Below are 19,333 nucleotides of genomic sequence, written 5' to 3' on the forward strand. Positions count from 1 at the left end.
GAGTTGGCTTCCTCTGACTTTGCTATGAAAGGCAAAGGGGGGAGGGGTGACTGCCTCATTTTTGCCAGGGTAAGTCCAGGCTCCCCACTTGTCATCTGTTGACCCCCGAGGGTGGGAGGGCTCCCCGTTAATGCTGAGCAGGGGTGGAAGGTCAGACTTCCCACATGGTCTCTACAGACACTGCAGTGGGGGTCGCCTTGGGGCCACTAGCTTCCCCTGATATTATTCTGGGGGAGATAGGGAAGGACCCTTTGTTACGGCTGGAGGGAGGTGGTTTTCCTCAGATATTTGCTGATTCTTGGTTTTCTACTCATTTTTGTGCTCCAAGATTCCTATTTGTCTGTGGGTGGCTGTCAGGTCTCACGGCAGGGGTCTCTGTGAGCGTGGGAGGGGGAACGGCCTGCTGCTGGATGACGTTTCTTCTGGGCAGGGTGGTGGGTGCGCTGTCTCTTCCCAGGGCTCTGCCTGCCTTTGTGGCCCCAGCACCCTCTCGCTGTTTTAGCCTCTGGGTAAATTTACTGCTGCTCACCGTTAGCCCTGGGGAAGAGGCAGCGACCTGCCCGATGCCGGATGCAGGCCCCCCAGTCCTTGCGTACTGGCTCTTGGAGTTTTGAACACTTCTGGAACTGCTCCCACCTGTGCCAAAAGCTTCTTCCATAGATGCTATTTCCTCCTTTGGTCTGATCCCATCTGCTCTTTGACTTTCCAGAAGTCCTCACAACATCTTGTCTGCTGATTGTGTTTTCTACAGTTCTTACAGATTGTTCTTTTTCTCATCTTTTTGATGCTGTTTCTAGAGATTTGGGCTCTGAGGAGAGGTGAGCTGTGTGCTCAGTTTTCCTCCTTGGTCCAATTTCCTTAGTATTTTCATTGTGATGATAGTAATCACTGTCACTGAGAGGCTGCTGAATGCTGGGTCCTGCACCAAGCGCTTGTATCCATCTTTGCATTTAGCCTCAGAACAATTCCATGAGTTGGGTTTTCCTACAGCCATTATATACCAGGGGAAACTAAGGCTCAGAGAGGTCTCTACCCCATCCAGGTGGACACAGCTGCTAGGAGGCAGAGCCAAGAGGCCTGTGGACCGGAAGGCTGGCTCCTCCTGCCTGGCTTCCCCTTTGCAGTCGTAGCTCTCAGATGTCAGGACATAGCGGTAGTGGAGGACGACAGCCTGGTGGTCAGGAGCAGACCCAGAAGGGCAGTCTTCATGGTGTGCAGTTCTCATCTCGACTGAATTTGTATTCCTTCCAAACATAATTTGGCCTTGCTTCTTTCTCCTGGACTAAAAACTGGCGAGTTGTACTTTTCAACCTTCCTCTGATGAGTGAAACAGCACAGGAAGGCAGTGATCGTGAGCATGAATAGCAGCGGTCATCTTTGCCTCTCTGCACCTCTTTGCTCCTTTGCTCTGCGAACTTTTTTTTGTTATTATTATTTTTCTTTTTTTTATCTCAGCCCTGCATGTAGCTACCCTCCTTCTCTCTCCCTGTAAAGCTCCTCCCACCTTCCCCATCTGCATCTGGTTTGCACTGGTCACAGGCAGCTCTCAGACTGGCCTGCATCCCCCAGCCATCAGCTCACCTACCAGGTGTGAGCTTCCTGCCTGTGCCACAGAGGTGCAACGGCCCCAGTGCACAGCTCTGTCCACTGAATGGGGGGCTCCTGGCTTCAATGCCCCACCCAGCATCCTCTGAGACAGGTGCACAGGGGAGCCAGGTGTGCTGGGGAGCCAGGTGTGCCTCCTCGGCTGGGGCTGGGCATGTTGTCAGGGAAACTCACATCTTGTCAATCATTTTCCCTTGGATCTTTTATGAGGCAGGGGCAGTAAGTGAAGCCCCCCACCTCTTTCACTTTAGTAGGCCCTTGGAGTCCCTAGGTGGTACAAGCAGTTAACGCACTCAGCTGCTAATCAAAAGGCCGAAGGTTGGAATCCACCCAAGGCACCTCGAAGAAAAGCCTGGCAATCCACTTCCGAAAAATCAGCCATTGAAACTCCTATGGGGCACGGTTGGTTCTACACTGACATACTTGGTGTCACTGTGAGTTGACTTGATGGCCACTTAGTTTTTTTTAGCCTTGGACAAGTTCTTCACCAGGGCTGGTGCTTAACAAAATTCAGGCATCTTCATGGGCAGAAGAGGTGTCAGTGAGGACAAGTGTTGCTGGTACCTGCTTCTGGCTGCAGAGAAGCATAGCTGCCTGGGGACAAGCATCCCCCAGGTGGGTCAGGAACAGCTGACTTGGCTCTGGCTGGGGCATGCTGGCCCAGGACCCCCTTCCAGACCTGACCAATGCTTTGAAACAGAAATGGGGGCTCCCCTGCTCAGCCTCATAAAATCCAAACGTCTTTTCAGACTGTGCTTGCTCTCTTGGTGGGAAGGACAGGCAAACAGCAACAGCCAACTTTCTGTCGGTGTTTTTGCTCCATAGTTTGACTGGGGAACTGAATCAAGTTTTTCCTTTTCATAAACGTGAAAATGTTAAATACATAACAGCTAAATTAATCCGTGCCCGTAAATTGGTTAATTATGTTAATTCTGAGTCACGGAACGCAGTCTCATTAGTGTTTCCATTAAGCGCTTTAGACTTGGGAGCATTTTAAGAAAACCGTTTAAGCTTCAGGTTGATCTTCAAAGATGCCAAGAGCATATTCAACTGCAGGAGGGTTTAAAATGCACTGGGAGGTTCTGGGGATTTAGGATTACCCAGGAGCAGCAGGTATCAGGGAGTAGGAGTCCCCACCTCCCCCTGTCCTCGCCGCCCCCCCCCCACCTGCCATATTCTCATCAAAGGCCCCTGCTTCCAGGGTTAAGCAGAGGCCAAGGAAAGGAGGAGGTGGGTGAGAATCAGCCCTCCCCAGCCGCCCCACTGCAGCTACCCCAGAGCAGGTGAGGCTGGCTCTCAGATGCCGTGAGCTTTATGGATCTAGGTTCCCGAGATTGTCCTCGCAAGCACTGAAAGAAAAGCAGTTTTATTCCTGGGTATATATGAGAAAGACGGCCGGACAGACAGAGGCAAAGAGACAGTGTCAGGGACAAACCCTTGGTGGCCTTTGTTCATGACAGGTATCAATGTCTCATTTTTGGGGGCTGTGTCTTCTTTAGGGAGCCCTGGTGGCACAGTGATTAAGAGCTCAGCTGCTAACCTGGTTGACAGTTCGAATCAACCAACTGTTCAGTGGAAATCCTATGGTGCAATTCTACTCTGTCCTATAGGGTCACTATGAGCCGGAATTGACTCTATGGCAACGGGTTTTGGTCTTCTTTAGAGGAATCCCCGGGTGGTGTAAATGGTTAATGTGCTTAGCTGCTAACTGAAAGGTTGGATGTTCAAGTCCACCCAGAGGTATCTCGGAAGAAAGGCCTAGAGATATACTTCCAAACACTCAACCATTGAAAACCCTGTGGAGCACATGACACACATGGGATCACCATGAGTTAGAACTGACTTGATGGCAGCTAGCATTTTTTTTTTTTTTTTTGGTGGGGGCGTCTCCTTTAGAGGCCAGTCCAGGTCATGTGCACATGCCAGCTCAGGCTCCTCCGCTGTCCTCACTCATGGCATGTGCTTAGGAACACTCCATCTGGCCAGGAAACTTGGTGCTCTTCCAGAGTCACACTGCCAGCTCTCACCAATACCCATGTGCCCCCAGGGCAAGGCACTTCTGTTCTCTGGCCCTCTTCCCTGGCTGGGACTAAGAAAGTCCATCTGGATTTCAAATCTCTAGACAATTGCAAAGGCCCTTCCACTTTTACCATTCTTTGAAGAATCAGTAGGACCCAATTATGAGAGAAAACCCTGGGCTGGGCCACACCCCACTAACCAGGACCTCTTAGCAGGGCGCCCATGAGTTCCCTGGTGTACCACTGGCCACAGCTGCATTTCCACTCCAGAAGGGCATGGAATAGCCTTTGTGGAGATCAGGTGAGGAGTAAAGCGCCAAGAGAGACTTGGCTTTGGGGTTGACTGCTGGTCTCCCAGGCCCCACAAGTGGCTACAATCTACATCGGCAGGCCCACAGTTTGTAGAACAAGGCGTCACATGTGAGCACATGCAGACATGTGAGGGCCCTGCCGTTGTCCTAGGCGATGATGAGAGTTGACAGCAACATCTTAGGTTGGTCGCATTTCTCAGTAACTGTTGAAGCCTCATTTCCCCGAAGTGGCTGCTCGTAGGACGGAATGTACTATAGTTTTACAGGAAAAAAAAAAGCAATTCTCTGTGGATTTACTAAAATAAACTCAGGATTAATGAGCAAAACTTGTTCAAGAGGCCTATTTGTCACACTCGGGAAACTGCAATCTAATTTTACTTGCTGCTGTTCATTGCTCTTGCATTGCCGTTCATTTGCTGAAGGCAAAATACATTACTTCTCAATAAACAAAAGTGGGCCCAGTGGGTCCTCCTCCCTGTCTTCCCCCAGACGTTAGCAGCCTGGGCAGGCTGGCTGGCTTCTATCCCTGTGTGTGTGGTGTGTGTGCACGTGTGTGGTGTGTGTCCACACACGGTGGTGTGCACGTGTGTGTGTGGGTGTGCATGTGCCCTGCGTGTGTGCACATGTGCGTGTCTGTCTGGTTCCCATTGTCTTTTAACATTGAGCTTCCTCAGAAAGTTTTCCAGGAAATGCTACGTCTTGTGTCCTTTATAGGGCCAACTGCATCTTAATAGGCGTGCCCCGCCTTATACCAGCTCATTGTTTGAAAAGTCACAACCTAAATTAGAAGCTGGGGAAGGGAAGAAGGGCCGGTTATCCTGTGAAAAGTGTTGTTTTTTTAACTTTACCAAGAGACTTATAAAATCACTTATCTCAGCAAGTTCTCTCCAGACATTTAAAATATTATTGGGTTTAGGCCATTTGATAGGAATGAATATATTTTTGAAAGTGGAGTTGTTGTTAAGTGCTGTGAGTTGGTTCCAATTCATAGCAACCCTATGTACAACAGAATGAACTACTGCCCGGGCCTGCGTCATCCTCACAATCATTGCAATGTTTGAGCCCATTGTCACAGCCACTGTATTAATCCATCTCATTTGGGGTGTTCCTCTTTTTCGCTGACCCTCTACTAAGTATGATGTTTTTCTCCAGGGACTGGTCTCTCCTGATAGCATGTCCAAAGTATGTGAGAAGAAGTTTCACTGTCCTTGCTTCTAAGGAGCATTCTGGCTGTACTTCTCCCAGGACTGATTTGTTCATTCTTCTGGCAGTCCATATTCGGTGTTCTTCGCCAACCCCACGATTCAAAGACATCAGTTCTTCTTTGGTCTTCCTTATTCATTGTCCTGCTTTTGGATGTATATAAGGCAATTGAAAACACCATGGCTTGGGTCAGGTGCACCTTAGCCCTCAAAATGACATCTTTGCTTTTTAACACTTTAAAGAGATCTTTTGCAGCAGATTTGCCCAATGCAATGCCTTATTTGATTTCTTGACTGCTGCTTCCATGGGTGTTGTGTATCCAAGAAAAATGAAATACTAGACAACTTCAGTATTTTCTGTTTATCCTGATGTTGCTTATTGGTCCAGTTGTGAGGATTTTTGTTTTCTTTATGTTGAGGTATAATCCATCCTGAAGGCTGTGGTCTTTGATCTTTCTCTATAAGTACTTCAAGTCCTCTTCACTTTCAGCAAGCAAGGTTGTGTCATCTGCATATGTCAGGTTGTTAATGAGTCTTCCTCCAATCCTGATGTCATGTTCTTCTTTGATAGTCCTGTACTCTTCTTCCCTGGATGGGGCTTCTGTGTGTAACCAGAGTTGTCCACTGGGGACTTGAGCCCTGATGGCACCCTGAGCTGTCCATCCAAACACAAGGCCATCAGGTCCTCCAGACACCACCTTCCTCCTACCTTTGTGCCCACAGATTCATCCTGAGAGTGACCAGTCCAGCACGTTTATCACACCACTGTGAGCTCTGAACCCAACGTGTTTAAAAGCAATCTGTTAGTAAGCTAACAATAGGAGTTAATTTGCCATCAAAATGATTTGTCCAAATTATTCTTGTACCTGACAATTTATAGTAAATGGGTCTGTCTGTTTTCATTAGAGAAATGATTACTGTTTTTCTTCTATGTGGCATTTCCAGAGAGCCATTCACATTTAAAGCTAATATTGGAACAGCAGGTTTCTACTGAAAATATTTACCGTTTATTTGTTGGCAACTTGTCAGTGTTTGGGAAAATAGAGGCTTCATTAAAATGTGAATAAATTTTGCTTTCCCACACATCACTCATTCTCCAGGATGAAGAGCATCATCAGAGGGGCTGGGAAATCACTTGGGGCCTACGTTTTTATACATTTTTAGCAGTCCCTGGCATCTCGCTCTTCTTGTTCAAAAACAGGCATTTCGCCACAGAAAATTTGCACAGAGAAGTCACAGAATAGCAGGTTGAGCATCACCACTAGAAAATCAGGTTCAGTGTTGACTCTCTGTGTGGCCTGTGGCATCCCCTGTCCTGGAGCGCCCATTGCCTGATGCATGGGCAGACAGGATGCAGCCGCCGTTTATCAAACAGCCCTAGGTGCCAGGCCTCAACCTATATTTTCATCAGTCCACTCAACTACCAGGTCAGGTAAATATTGTAGGAAATAGGAACTGAGAGGTTAAGAACTCTTTCCTTCTGTGCCACAGACCCAGGTTCAATTCCCAGCCCGTGCACCTCATCTGCAGTCGTCACCCATCTGTCAGTGGAGGCTTGCATGTTGCTATGATGCTGAACAGGTTTCAGCAGAGCTTGCAATCTAAGGCAGACTCGGAAGAAAGGCCTGGTGATCTATTTCCAAAAATCAGCCAATGAAACCCCTATGGATCACAGTGGTCTGATCTGCAACTGATCCTGGGGATGGCACAGGACTGGGCAGCGTTTTGTCGAGTTGTGCATGGGGTTGCCATGAGCCAGGGCTGACTCGATAGCAGCTAACAACAACAAGATCCTGGCCTGAGGTCATCCAGAGCCAAGGGTCCAGCCCTGGTCTGTCTGACCCCACGCCATGACCTTCCCATTGTGGACATGGCCCTTAGAGGATCAGGGCTGGGAAAGTCGGGCATGTGGAAAGGGAACCCTGGGCCCAAAGACCAGACACTGGGGAAGGGCAGCGTCTCCAGGTCTCCCCGCTCCTCCTCTCCACTCAGAACTCAGAAAGGAGAAATCCCAAAGAGCTGATGGAATAGCCCATAGGAGCTGTGGTTGGAGGCGGCTCAGCCGCCATGAAAGGGAGAAATGCGTCCCATGAGAGATTCGAGCAAACTGGAAAAGATTTGGCTCCCAGGACTCCCTTGAGCTTCAGTGGGAAGTGAGCTCTTACTCTGCGAAGATGAAGAACCTCTGCTCGTCAAAAGACACCATAAACAAAATGAGAAGACAAGCTGTAAGCGGGGAGAAGATATTTATGACATGCGAAACCAACAAAGGATTAATTCCAGTGCAAGCAAAACCGAACATTCTTTACACATACATACAACTGTAATAAAACATAGCTTTTCAAAAGGCGATCAAATGAATAATCCAAAACCCTGAGCAGTTTCTCTGTGAAAGAGGCTGCAGGTAACAGGGAGGGCACGTGGGTAGCAGCCACAGCGGGTCACGTTCCTGCTCTTGTGTTAGGTGGAGCGTTCCTGGAGCCCATTATTTCGTTAGGCTTTTGAATTAACACGTGACGTGATTCTGCGTGTGGATCAGAGAACCCATCAAATACAGGTAGATAATAAAAAAGCCAAACCTGTTGCCGTCCAGTCTGTTAAATACTAGCACGTGTTACATGAAGTCCCTTAGTTATGTGCTGGGCCACTAATCAAAAGGTTGGAGACTCCAGTCCACCTAGAGGTGCCTCATGGTGATCTACTCACGAAAATCAGCCAAGGAAACCCTGCGGAGCCAGTTCTGCTCTTGACACGTGGGCTTGCCATGAGTCAGGGGTGACTTGATAACAGCCGGTTTCATTTTATATGTTAAATAGTATATTTTAAAGGGAAAAATTAATTAGTTATTAACAACCATTGCAGTAGGTACTATTGCCTCCACTTTTACAGATGGATAAACTGAGGCTCAGTAGTGTCGACATACGCATGGGTCAAGTGCTTACTATGTACCAGTCACTTTACCATTTTTTTTTAATAGTATTTTAATGTGTTTTTGGTGAAAGTTTACGCAGCAAATTAGGCCCCCATTTGACAATTTCCACACAACTTGTTCGGTGACATTAGTTACATTTTTCACACGTGTCAACATTCTCTTTAATTGTGTTCTGATTGTTTCATTTCCAGGACCCTAGTTTCCCTGCCCCCTTATCTTCTCATCTTTGCTTTAGAGTAAATGCTGACCTTTTGGTCTCCTGCAGGTAGTTTTTTAGTAGAGCACCATTCTTACAGGTAATATCCTTTATTTTGTATGCTGCTATGCTATTTTGCTAAAAGATGATTTCAGGGGATAGTTTCAGTTCAAGGTTTACAGAGTGTCTCAGGGCAATAGTCTCAGGGAGTCCTCTGGTCTCAACTACTTCAGCTACTCTGGCATTTTTTAAGAATGTGAGTTTTGCTCTACATTCTTCTCTCATTCTATCCAGGACCATCTATTGTGACCCAGTTCAGAATGGTCACTGGTGGTAACCAGGCACCATCTAGTTCTGGTTTCAGGGCCGATGAGGCCATGCCTTGAGTAGGCTATCAGCCCTATAGATTTGTTTCTTCCCTGAGATTTCCGTTACCTTGTTACTCTTTTGCTCCTGATAAGAAGAGACCAATAGTTGTATCTTAGATGGCCGCTTGCAAGCTTTTTAAGATCTCAGGCACCACTCACTTCACTGAAATATAGAACATGAACTTTATGAACTATATTATGCCAACTGACTGAGTTGTCCTGTGAGACTATGGTCCTAAGCCTTCAAACCCAGAAAACCAATCCCGGAAGGTGTTTGGTTATCTCTGAGGAGTATCTGTAGTTGTGTCTTTAGTGAATATATGTGCCTGCACCCACATATCTGTATTTACACATACATATAGATACTTCTGGAAACCCTGGTGGTGTAGTGGTTAAGAGCTATGGCTGCTAACCAAAAGGCCAGCAGTTCAAATCCACCAGGCACTCTCTGGAAACTCTCTGGGGCAGTCGTACTCTGTCCTATAGGGTCGCTGTGAGTCAGAACTAACTCGACGGCAGCGGGTTTGGTTTTGGGTTTGGTATAGATACTTCTGTCTATTTTCACATAGGTATATATCAGTACCTACCCATATACCTATATTCCTATACCCATCCACATGTGATCTTACGCTCATTTTTTGGTCTTTGTTGGAGTTGTTACCATCTTATATATGTCTCTTAAGTGCTTCTCAGTGACATCATTTACTTTAGTCATGCTATACTCACTATACCCACATTTGGCACCACTTTTCCCATCATTAACAGAAATACAATATTTGTCCTATGTGCTTGATTTATTTCCCTTAGTATTATGTCTGCCAGGTCCATCCATGTTACACATTTTGCAGACTCATCTTTGCTCGTTATGGTTGCATAGTATCCCATTGTATTCTATACCACATTTTGATTATCCATTTCTCCACCGGTGGGCACTTCAGTTGTTTCCATTTTTTTTTTTTTTTTGCTATTCTGAATAAAGTTGCAATGAACATGGGTGTGCATATGCCTATTCGTGTCATGGCTCTTATTTCTATAGGGTATATACCTAGGAGTGGGATTGCTAGATCACAGGGTAGTTCTAGGTCTAGTTTTTTGAGGAAGCACCATACCATTTTCCATAGTGGTATTACCATTTCACAGTCCCATCAGCAATGGACAAGGGTTCCCCACATCCTTGCCAACATTCGTTATCTGTTTTTGTTTTTAATCAGTGCCATTTTAGCCAGGATAAGATGGTACCCCATTGTAGTTTTGATTAACATCTCACTAATGGCTAACGATCATGAACATCTTTTCGTGTATTTGTTGGCTGCTTGGATGTCCTCTTGAACTGTGTTAGGGATCTCTGCCCACCAATTTTCAATCAAAAGTGACCTCAAGGCATCTCCAACGATGACAGTTTAAATTGATGGACAATAGATTTAATACACGTAAAACCTTTGTCCCTGAGCAACCAGAAAGGAGGATCTTACCTCCCAGGATGTCCTTGCTGTGGGTCTTCTTGCTGGAGGCCCTATACCATCTCTTTTAATTAGGTTAGTTGGTTGGTTAGTTGGTTAGTTCAGTTCAAATTTGTTTCCCTTTGTTAAGGTACAAGTTCCATTACATGGTCTGATACTCAGTAAATGAAAACTTATTCAAATAAGGTAATATTTTATTCCCATTATTTCCAGGTAACTGTTTACAATCAAGTAGCAACACCAATACATCCTTGGGAAGCCATCCATGGGAGTTCACACTTTGCCAAGACCGAGCTCCTCTGGAGTAGAGATTCCCAATTCATTTAAAATTGGTCTAAGTTCACATAACTCAGCAAGTTTTTTCAAATCCCCTGCATGCGTTTTCCCATAACTTCCTCCCAGGAAGATGCAGTTTCCAGATACACTGATGGTCATAAGCATGATTTGATGTAACTCGAATATGTCATAAGCCAGGGACTACCTGTATACTATTCTTATAAACAGAAAAAAAAAAAAAGTCCTCTGTCTTAGTGTCCTAGGGCTACCGTAATAAAGTACCACAGAGTGGGTGGCTTATAAAGACAGAAATTTATTGTCTCACAGTTCAGGAGGCTGGGAGTCTAAAATCAGGGTGTCCGGAGGGCCATGTTTTCTCCAAAGACTCTAGGGGAATATCCTTTCTTGTCTGTCACAGCTTCTGACAGTGCCAGGCTTTCCTCAGCTTGTACACGTGTCTTCACGTGGCCATCTTCCCTCTGTTTGTCTCTCTGTCTCTTCTCTCTTATAAAGAGACCACTCATGTAGGATTAGGACCCACCCTACTCCAGTATGACTTCATGTTAAATGATAACATATTCAAGACCCTATTTCAAGCAGGGTCACATCCACAGGTACCAGGAGTTAGAATTTCAACATACCTTTTTCAGGGAACACAGTTCAGTTCCCAGAACCCCTTTTCTGATTCTTTTTTTTTTTTTTAATTGTTTTGAAAATATACATAATAAAACATATATCATCTCAACAATTTCTGTATGGACAATTCAGTGACGTTGATTACATTCTTTAAGTTGTATAGCCATTCTTGCTATCGTTTTCCAAATTATTCTACCGCCACTATCATAAGCTCACTGCCACCAAAGCAAAAACTCCCCATTTTTCCCCCTCCCTCTCACCCCTTTTCTTCAAGATTGCTTTAGCAATTGGGGTCCCTTGCCCCTCCATATAACTTTGAGGAATGGCTTTTCTATCTCTGCAAAGAAGGCTGTTGGAATTTTGATGGGGATTTCAATGAAGTTATGGATTGCTTTGGGTAGTATTGATATCTTAACTATATTAAGCCTTCCAGTCTATGAACACAGAATGTCCTTCCGTTTATTTAGATCTGTAATTTCTTCTCGTAATGTTTTATAGTTTTCTGTGTACATGTCTTTCACCTTCCTGGCTAAATTTATTTCTTGGTACTTTTATTCTTTTAGATGCTATTGTAAATGGTACTGTTTCCTTAATTTTCTTTTCCACATGCTCATTGCTAATGTATAGAAACCCAGCTGATTTTCGTGTATTGACCTTTGCCAAATTCATTGATTAGCTGTAATAGCTTTCTTGTGGATTAATTGGGTTTTTCTATGTATAGGCGTAGTGGCTAAGTGCTTTGGCTGCTAAGCAAAAGCTCGGCTGTTTGAATCCACCAGGCACTCCTTGGAAACTCTGTGGGGCAGTTCTACTTTGTCCCATAGGGTTGCTATGAGTCGGAATCGACTTGACGGCAAGGGGTATGTATAGGCTCATGTCATCTGCAGAAAGGAATAGTTTTACTTCCTTCTTCCCAATTTGGATATCTTTTTTTTTTTTTTTTTTTCCTAAGCCTGGTTGCTCTGGCTAGGACTTCCACAATGATGTCAGGTAGCAGTGATGAGAGTAGGCGTCTCTGTCTCATTCCTGATCTTAGTGAGAAAGTTCTAAGTCTTTATTGAATATTCTGTTGGCTGTAGGTTTTTCATAGATGCCCTTTATTATTTTGCGAAACTTCCCTTGTCTTCTTATCTTGTTGAGTGTTTTTATCATGAAAGGGTGTTGAATGTTGTGAAATGCTTTTTCTACATCTATGGAGATGAACAGGTGATTCTTTTCCTGTTTTGTTAATGTGACATATTACATTGATTGATCTAATGTTGAACCACTCTTGCATTCCTGAGATAAATTCCACTTGGTCATGGTATATAATCCTTTTATTATATTTTTGGATTTGGTTCGCTAGTATTTTTTTTTTAATATTTTTGCATTTATATTCATTAGGAATATTGGTCTTTAGTTTTCTTGTGGTGTCTTTGGCTTTGGTGTCAGGGTAATATTCACCTCATAGAATGAGTTAGGTAATGTTCTTTCCTCTTCTATTTTTTGGAAATGTTTAAATAGGATTTGAGTCACTTCCTCTATAAATATTTGGTAGAATTCCTCAGTGAAGCCATCTGGTCCAGCACTTTTCTTTTTTGGAGGCTTTTGATTACTGATTCAATCTCATCAATCATTAAAGGTCAGCTGAGATCCACTATTTCTTCTTGAGTCAGTGTAGGAAGTTTGTGTTTCAAGGACTTTGTCCATTTTCTCTAAGTTATCTAACTTGCTGGCATACAGCTGTTCATAGTACTAACTTACAAACCTTTTTATTTCTGTAGGGTTGGTTGTAATGTCCTCAATTTCTTTTCTAGTTTTAGATATTTACATCTTGTCTCTTTTTCTTTGTCAGTCTAACCAAAGGTTTGTTAATTTTAGCGATCTTTTTTAGAAAAACAACTCCTGGTTTCATTGATTTTCTTTATAGTTTTTTTACTCTTTGACTTATTTCTTTTTGATCTTATTTATTTATTTATTTATTTATTGGTAACTCTGGGCTTAGTTAGCTCTTCCTTTTCTAATTCCTCAAGGTGTAGAGTTAAGCCATTGATTTGTGATCCTTCTTTTTTAATGTAGGCATTTATTGCTATAAATTTTCCTCTGAGTACTGCCTTCGCTGTATCCCATAGGTTTAGGTATGTTGTGTTTTCACTCTCATTCAACTCTAAGTACTCTTTTTTTAATTTGTCTCTTGATTCCTCCTTTGACCTATTGGCTGCTTAATAGTGTGTTATTTATTTTCCACGTATTTGTGTATTTTCTGGTTTTCTTTCTCCTTGTTAATTTCTAGCTTCATTCCATTGAGTGGAAAAGATACTTTGCATGATTTCAATCTCTTTAAATTTATTGAGACTTGGTTTGTACCTAAGATATGGTCTATCCTGGAAAATGATCCATGTGCACTAGAGAAGAACATACATTGTGATGCTGCTGGGTGCAGGGATGGATTGCCCAATAAGGAAGGTACACGCACCCCACTCACCCTCTCGCCACTGGGGTGCCCTTGAGAAACCTTCACTCCCTCAACTTAGATCCTAAGCACCCTCCAGAACACAAGGAACTTAAATAGACAGGTGAGATGACGAGTGAATCCAAGACCTGCTTCTCTCTCTGTGATAGGCCAGGGGGTCGGCTGCTCTCTTCCCGATTAAAAGCCCATTGTTTGGTTCATAACCAAAAAAAAAAAAAAAAAAATGAAACCCGCTGCTGTCGTGTAGATTCTGATTCATAATGACCCTATTATAAATCAGAGGTGGAATAATAAAAGGGAGAGAAATAAGTATCAACTGTTAACTGCTAGGAAGACTGAAAAAGATTCTGGAGCTCTGCTATAGGAACGTTAGTTTTTAAAATAACACCACGGTACCGGGGGAAATTGATTAACCCCCATGTTTTGAAGACGCTTTGTTTCTTTGATTGCTTTCATGCGTTAGGAACGCTTCACACAGCGGCCTGGGGTGTCATTTTCATGCTTTCCCATCAGCCAGCACAGAACGGGAGAAGGACTTCCAGAGTAACTTCGGAAAGACGCCTTCCTGCCCCAGGTGGCGTGCACACAGCGCCACCGTTGGCCGCACAGCGCCACCGTTGGCCGACGCGGGCCTTTCCCGGCAGCGCTTGCGCACAGTCCACGTGGCCCGTTCACGCCGCGCCTCCCCTGTGCTTCCAGGCATCCGCATGTTGGACGGCGACGTGACCGACGTGGTGGAAGCGAAGTCGCTCGGCATCCGGCCCAACTACATCGACATCTACAGTGCGAGCTGGGGGCCGGACGATGACGGGAAGACGGTGGATGGGCCTGGCCGGCTGGCCAAGCAGGCCTTCGAGTACGGCATTAAAAAGGTTTGCGGAGCCAGGCGGTGGGGGCACCGGGGCAGGGGTGCGACGGTGACCGTAGTGACAGCCGGTGACGGCCAGAGCTCTGACACAGGACGGGCAGGCCCTGCAGTCGGGAGCAGCGTGAGGGAGGGCACGTGTGGGGGCTCAGGGCGGGGCTGTTTGCCTTCTGGAGCGTAAGTGTTTCCACTCATTCTGGTGTTGCTGCCCCAGCGAGCGCCTGCTGTCATCAGGTCAGCCCCAGGACTCTGCCTGGGAGTCTGCCTGCCTGGGTGAGGGCTGCATCGGGGGAGTGGTAAGGGTCTCAGTCAGATGCCCTGACCTGTTATTTGTCCAGTGCTGACGGAAAGGACGTCTTGGGCCTCAGTCCACCTGCCCACAGAAATACCTGTGAAAGTTTCCAGTTCCCTTATGAGCAATGAGTTAACCCAGCACCCCACCATAGCAGGTCATCAAGGTTTAATGCCACCCCCATTTGTCAGCCTGTCATGTTGTGGGAGATACATGTTGCTGGGGTGATGGAAGCTATGCCACCAGTATTTCAAATACCAGCAGGGTCACCTATGGTGGGCAGGTTTCAGCAGAGCTGCCACACTAAGACAGACTAGGAAGAAAGACCTGGCAATCTACATCCAAAAATTATCCAGTGAAAACCTTGTGGATCACAACAGGATGCTGTCTGATATAGTGCTGGAAGTTGAGGCCCGCTAAGTTGGAAGGCACTCAAAATACACAGGGGTTGCAAGAGTGGCCTCAGACAACTTCCAGCATGGGACCCAACGTGTATAGTTTCTTGGGTAGAGCCTCACCACACTAAAGAGAATGAGCTTCTAAGCAGCTGGTTCTCCACAGACAACCTGTGGGGGTGGGGGATCCACTTTCCCTTCCAGCCACTTGTCACCATCAATTCTGGACCCTAGGGAATGGGAAGGAGGCCAGGAGATGCATCTGTTCTTAAAAGTGGGATGTAAGGCAGATTTCCCAGCGAGGACGGCTCCGTGGAGGAGACAAAAAGAGCTGTGGTCCAAGTCTTTGGTGGACCTGGGTGGTCCAACAAGACCCCGCCTAGAGCCCAAGGCGTGGCTGGAGATTGCTGGCAGGTCCTGCAGGAAGCCAGGGGCTAGCGTTCATACTTCTGGCTTCTCTGAGCAGGATGGGAGAGTGGGGATGGAGAGAGTCGAGCCCACTGTAGTATTTACATATTTAAAACATTTTTTTAAGTTCTTATCTTACTGTAACCCACGCACATTGATTAAAACGTGGTTTGTCAAAAGTTGTGTGATAGATGCATTTACAACCACAACAACAGAAAAGAGTAGCTGCTGAGGCTGCGTATGTACAACCAAAAACCTCATGGGATTTGATTTCTTAGTTTGGAGGTTTAGGGTCATGGTTTCATCGGACATCTCAGTTAATTGGTCTAGTAACATGTTCAGTGCTTCTTTTCTACCTTCTAGTTCATTGCATAGTGCCTGAGGTCTGAAAAACTTGCAGTGGCCATCCAAGGCACAACAATTGGTCTCCATTTACCTAGAACAATAGAGGAAGAAGTAGAGTCAGGAATAGAAGGAGTCTGTGGAATGTGTGGCTAATTGCCACCGTGAACAGCTGCCTCCGTTGCGGTGAGACCAGAACTGGATGGTGCTCGGCTACCATTACTGGTTATTTTGAGCCAAGATTCCATAGAAGAATCCGATCAAAAAGGGGAAAATGCAGAACAGAATTTCAAATTTTCATGGACTCTAGACTTCCTGGAGCCATGAAGCTTGGATGAACGCCTGAAACTATTGCCCTGAGGTGATTTTTAAACCTTACACCAAAAATATCCTCTGAAGTCTCCTTAAAACCGAACACTGGTTTAGTTTTACTAGTAAAACATATCTGCCTTCAGTATTATGCTCTTTAAAGAATTATCCATATGGGACCAAACTGATAACAGCAATTCGAAAGATTAGATAGAAACCATAGGGTGCAGTGAGTTTATGTTAATGAGGGAAGAACAACTCAGAAAAGGAGGGTGAGGATGGTTACACAACTCAAAGAATGTGATCTGTGTCACTAAATGGTGCATGGAGAAACTGCTGAAGTGCTGTATGTTTTGTTGTGCATATTCTCAACAATAACAAAATAAATAGAATTTTTTTTTAATGTGGTTTTTAAGAGCAGATAGTATCAGGAGGCTTGCATTTAAAAAAAGTTTTTCTTTGTCCCAGCTCAGGTTCCACAGGGGAGCAACGCTTTTTCACGATTCCCTTTTTCTCAATAGCACGATTTCTTTGCTTTTTCTAGATATATTGGGTTTGGTCATTGTCTATTCATTTCCTGTCATGGGGGCTGACTATTTGTCTCCTAAAATGCCCCCAGTGCTCTCTGCTCCATCCCCGAATGCCCTCTGGAGCTTTCTCCCATTTCCTGAATACTTCTCAGGCCTGGGGTCTCAGACCCAGGCCTCCACCCCCTGCCCAGGGGAGGCTGGTTTGCACTTCTCTGGACATGGACGAGGGGCTGCTCCCCAGGTGTGAAGTGGAGGTAAGCTGCTTCCTTCTCAGCCATCCTCCCCTGCCTTGGATGCCTGAGAACCTCCTACTGGCCAAAAGTGGGGTGTCCGTGTGGCTGTCCCGTAGAGCTTAGTGATCTCCCAGAGTCTCTGGGAACTTGCAGTTTTGTGAGAATAAAAGTAAAAGAAGAGGGAAGACACAGACACACATGTATCTGTAGCATTTGAACTCTTGCTCGTGCTTGGGACACGTGACAGCTTCCCTTTATCTCTGTGACTGCATGAAAACTTTGCTCCAGTCAGGATTATTGATTACCAAGATGCGCAGTGCAGAGCCTGCAGCTGCCCTCTGGGAGCCTCCCCACAAAACAAATCAGGTCTCTCCAGAACTCGGCCACCCACCGAACCATGTGGATCTCGCTTGTGATAACAGCTGTAAATATCCTTGCATCCTTACAATGAAACTTATGAGGCAGGCAGTGTAGGATTCTCTCCTTCCATGCTGAAGACCCACGCTCAATTCCTGGCCAGTGCACCTCCAGCACAGCTACCACCCATCTGTCAGTGGACGCTTGTGTGTTGCTATGATGCTGAACACGTTTCAGTCAGCTTCCAGACTAAGACAGACTAGGAAGAAAGGCCTGGCGACCTACTTTGAAAATTAGGCAGCGAAAACTCTGTGCATCACAATGACCTGATCTGCAGCCTGTCATAGGGATGGCGCAGGACTAGGCAGCGTCTCCTCGCATTGTGCGTGGGGTCACCTCGAGTCGGGGGCTGACTCGATGGGAGCAAACAATAAGAATGAAACTTAATTTAAGCTCAGAGAGGGTAGCTAAGTTACAGCTGCATTTTCTCTGTGGAAGATACTGCTTTGAATGGCTGTCTTCCTGAACCTCTGCTGTTTCTAAAGATATGATGCTAGGACAGGGCGCCCTGTTGACAGGAGGGGAGACCTGATGGCTTTGTTTTGTTGGGGGTCTTCTTTGCAGCAGTCAAATGGTTGTTTTGGTTCTCTGCCTCACTCAGGCCTGTGCCAGCTGAACCCGTGAGAATCTGCATCCCAGATTGTCAGCAGAGCCTGCTTCATGGAGCTGTCAGAGAGTGGGGAAGTTTCAGGCGGAACCATGTGGTTCCCCCGTCATTCTTGTCACGGTTTCTTGAAATACTGAGGTCATTTCTTTCTTTTTTTGTCGTTCTGAAGTAAAATATGTCATACAGGGAGACTTAAATTGCAGCTGTCTAAACCTGTCAGTGAACATCCTCCTACAGATTTGATGGTCTCAAACCAAACCTCATCCCCATCTGTTTCTCCTCCCCGGGCCCCATTTGTCACCCGAGCTCTTTTTCTGTAAAATCTAACTTCAGTCTTCAGTGGATGATGGTGGTTGGGGTGGTACCAAAACCAACCAAACCCAGTGCCATCAAGTCGATTCCAACTCATAGCAACCATATAGGACAGAGTAGAACTGCCCCCCTTAGAGTTTCCAAGGAGCGCCTGGTAGATTTGAACTGCCGACCTCTTGGTTAGCAGCCGTAGTACTTAACCACTACACCACCAGGGTTTCCGGTTGGGGTGGTAGGAGACTTTAAAAGCCGCAGTAGCACCAAGTGAAATACGCCAGACACAAGAGGACAAATATTATATGCTTTCCTTATCCCCAAAACAAAACCAAACCCACTGCCATCGAGTTGATTCTGACTCATGGCGAGCCCACATGTTACTGAGTAGAACTGCTCCATAGGGTTTTCTTGGCTGTAATCTTTATAGAAGCAGATTGCCAGGCCTTCCTTCTGCAGTCCCGCTGAGTGGGTTCGAACCTCCAGCCTTTAGGTTAATAGCCAATTGCAGAGCCTTTGTGCCACCCCAGGGACTCTGAATGATGCCACTTATATGAAATACCTAAATAGGCAAATGCAGAGAGAAAGACAATAGACGTTACCAAGGGCTGGAGGGGGAGGAAGGCGAGGTGGCTGCTTAATGGATACAGAGTTTCTGTTTGGAGTATAAAAAAGTTTTGGAAACATAGTGGTGATGGTTGCAAAGTATTGTGAGTTGGATTAACGGGACAGGATTGTACACTGTAGAATAGTTTAAATGGCAGATTTCATGTTAAAAACAAGCCATGGTTTGGCATAAAAGATCTGTTCCACGTTGGTCCTTACGAAGCCCTCTTCCTCACGTGCTCATCGCTCCGAGGGGAGATTGTCGCATGGCTAAAAACACTGGCCTTGTCAAGGTGGCAGGCACTGAGCTCACAGATACACGCTCTTCCTCCCAGGCAAGACCCCGAAATGCGTTTGGATGGGCTCAGTGTGACTTGGCTGAGCAGAAGTGCAAGCTCACTGTTGGGACTGACATGTCCTATAGCTCTGCCCTGTGGCTCCCCTCTGTGTGGAAGATGTGGAGGTGAACACGCAGTCCTCAGAGACAGCTCAAAACATCCCCTGACACCTTGGCCCTGCTGTTTCCTGCCGCTGGTGTCCGTGTCCTCTTTCCAGAAAGCTGGTGTA

At 45.8% G+C, this 19,333-nt stretch overlaps 1 protein-coding gene across 1 annotated transcript in view; it reads left to right on the top strand.

Annotated features, from left to right (window-relative positions):
- The window catches only part of PCSK6 (proprotein convertase subtilisin/kexin type 6), a 267,283-nt gene that overhangs the window by 129,005 nt on the left and 118,945 nt on the right, over positions 1 to 19,333 (top strand). The window contains exon 7 of the mRNA XM_064296238.1: positions 14,156 to 14,328. Within this exon, the coding sequence (XP_064152308.1) occupies positions 14,156 to 14,328 (173 nt within the window). The remainder of the gene's footprint in view (positions 1 to 14,155; positions 14,329 to 19,333) is intronic.

This window comes from Loxodonta africana, chromosome 13 (genome assembly GCF_030014295.1).
Source record: "Loxodonta africana isolate mLoxAfr1 chromosome 13, mLoxAfr1.hap2, whole genome shotgun sequence".
NCBI lineage: Eukaryota > Metazoa > Chordata > Mammalia > Proboscidea > Elephantidae > Loxodonta > Loxodonta africana.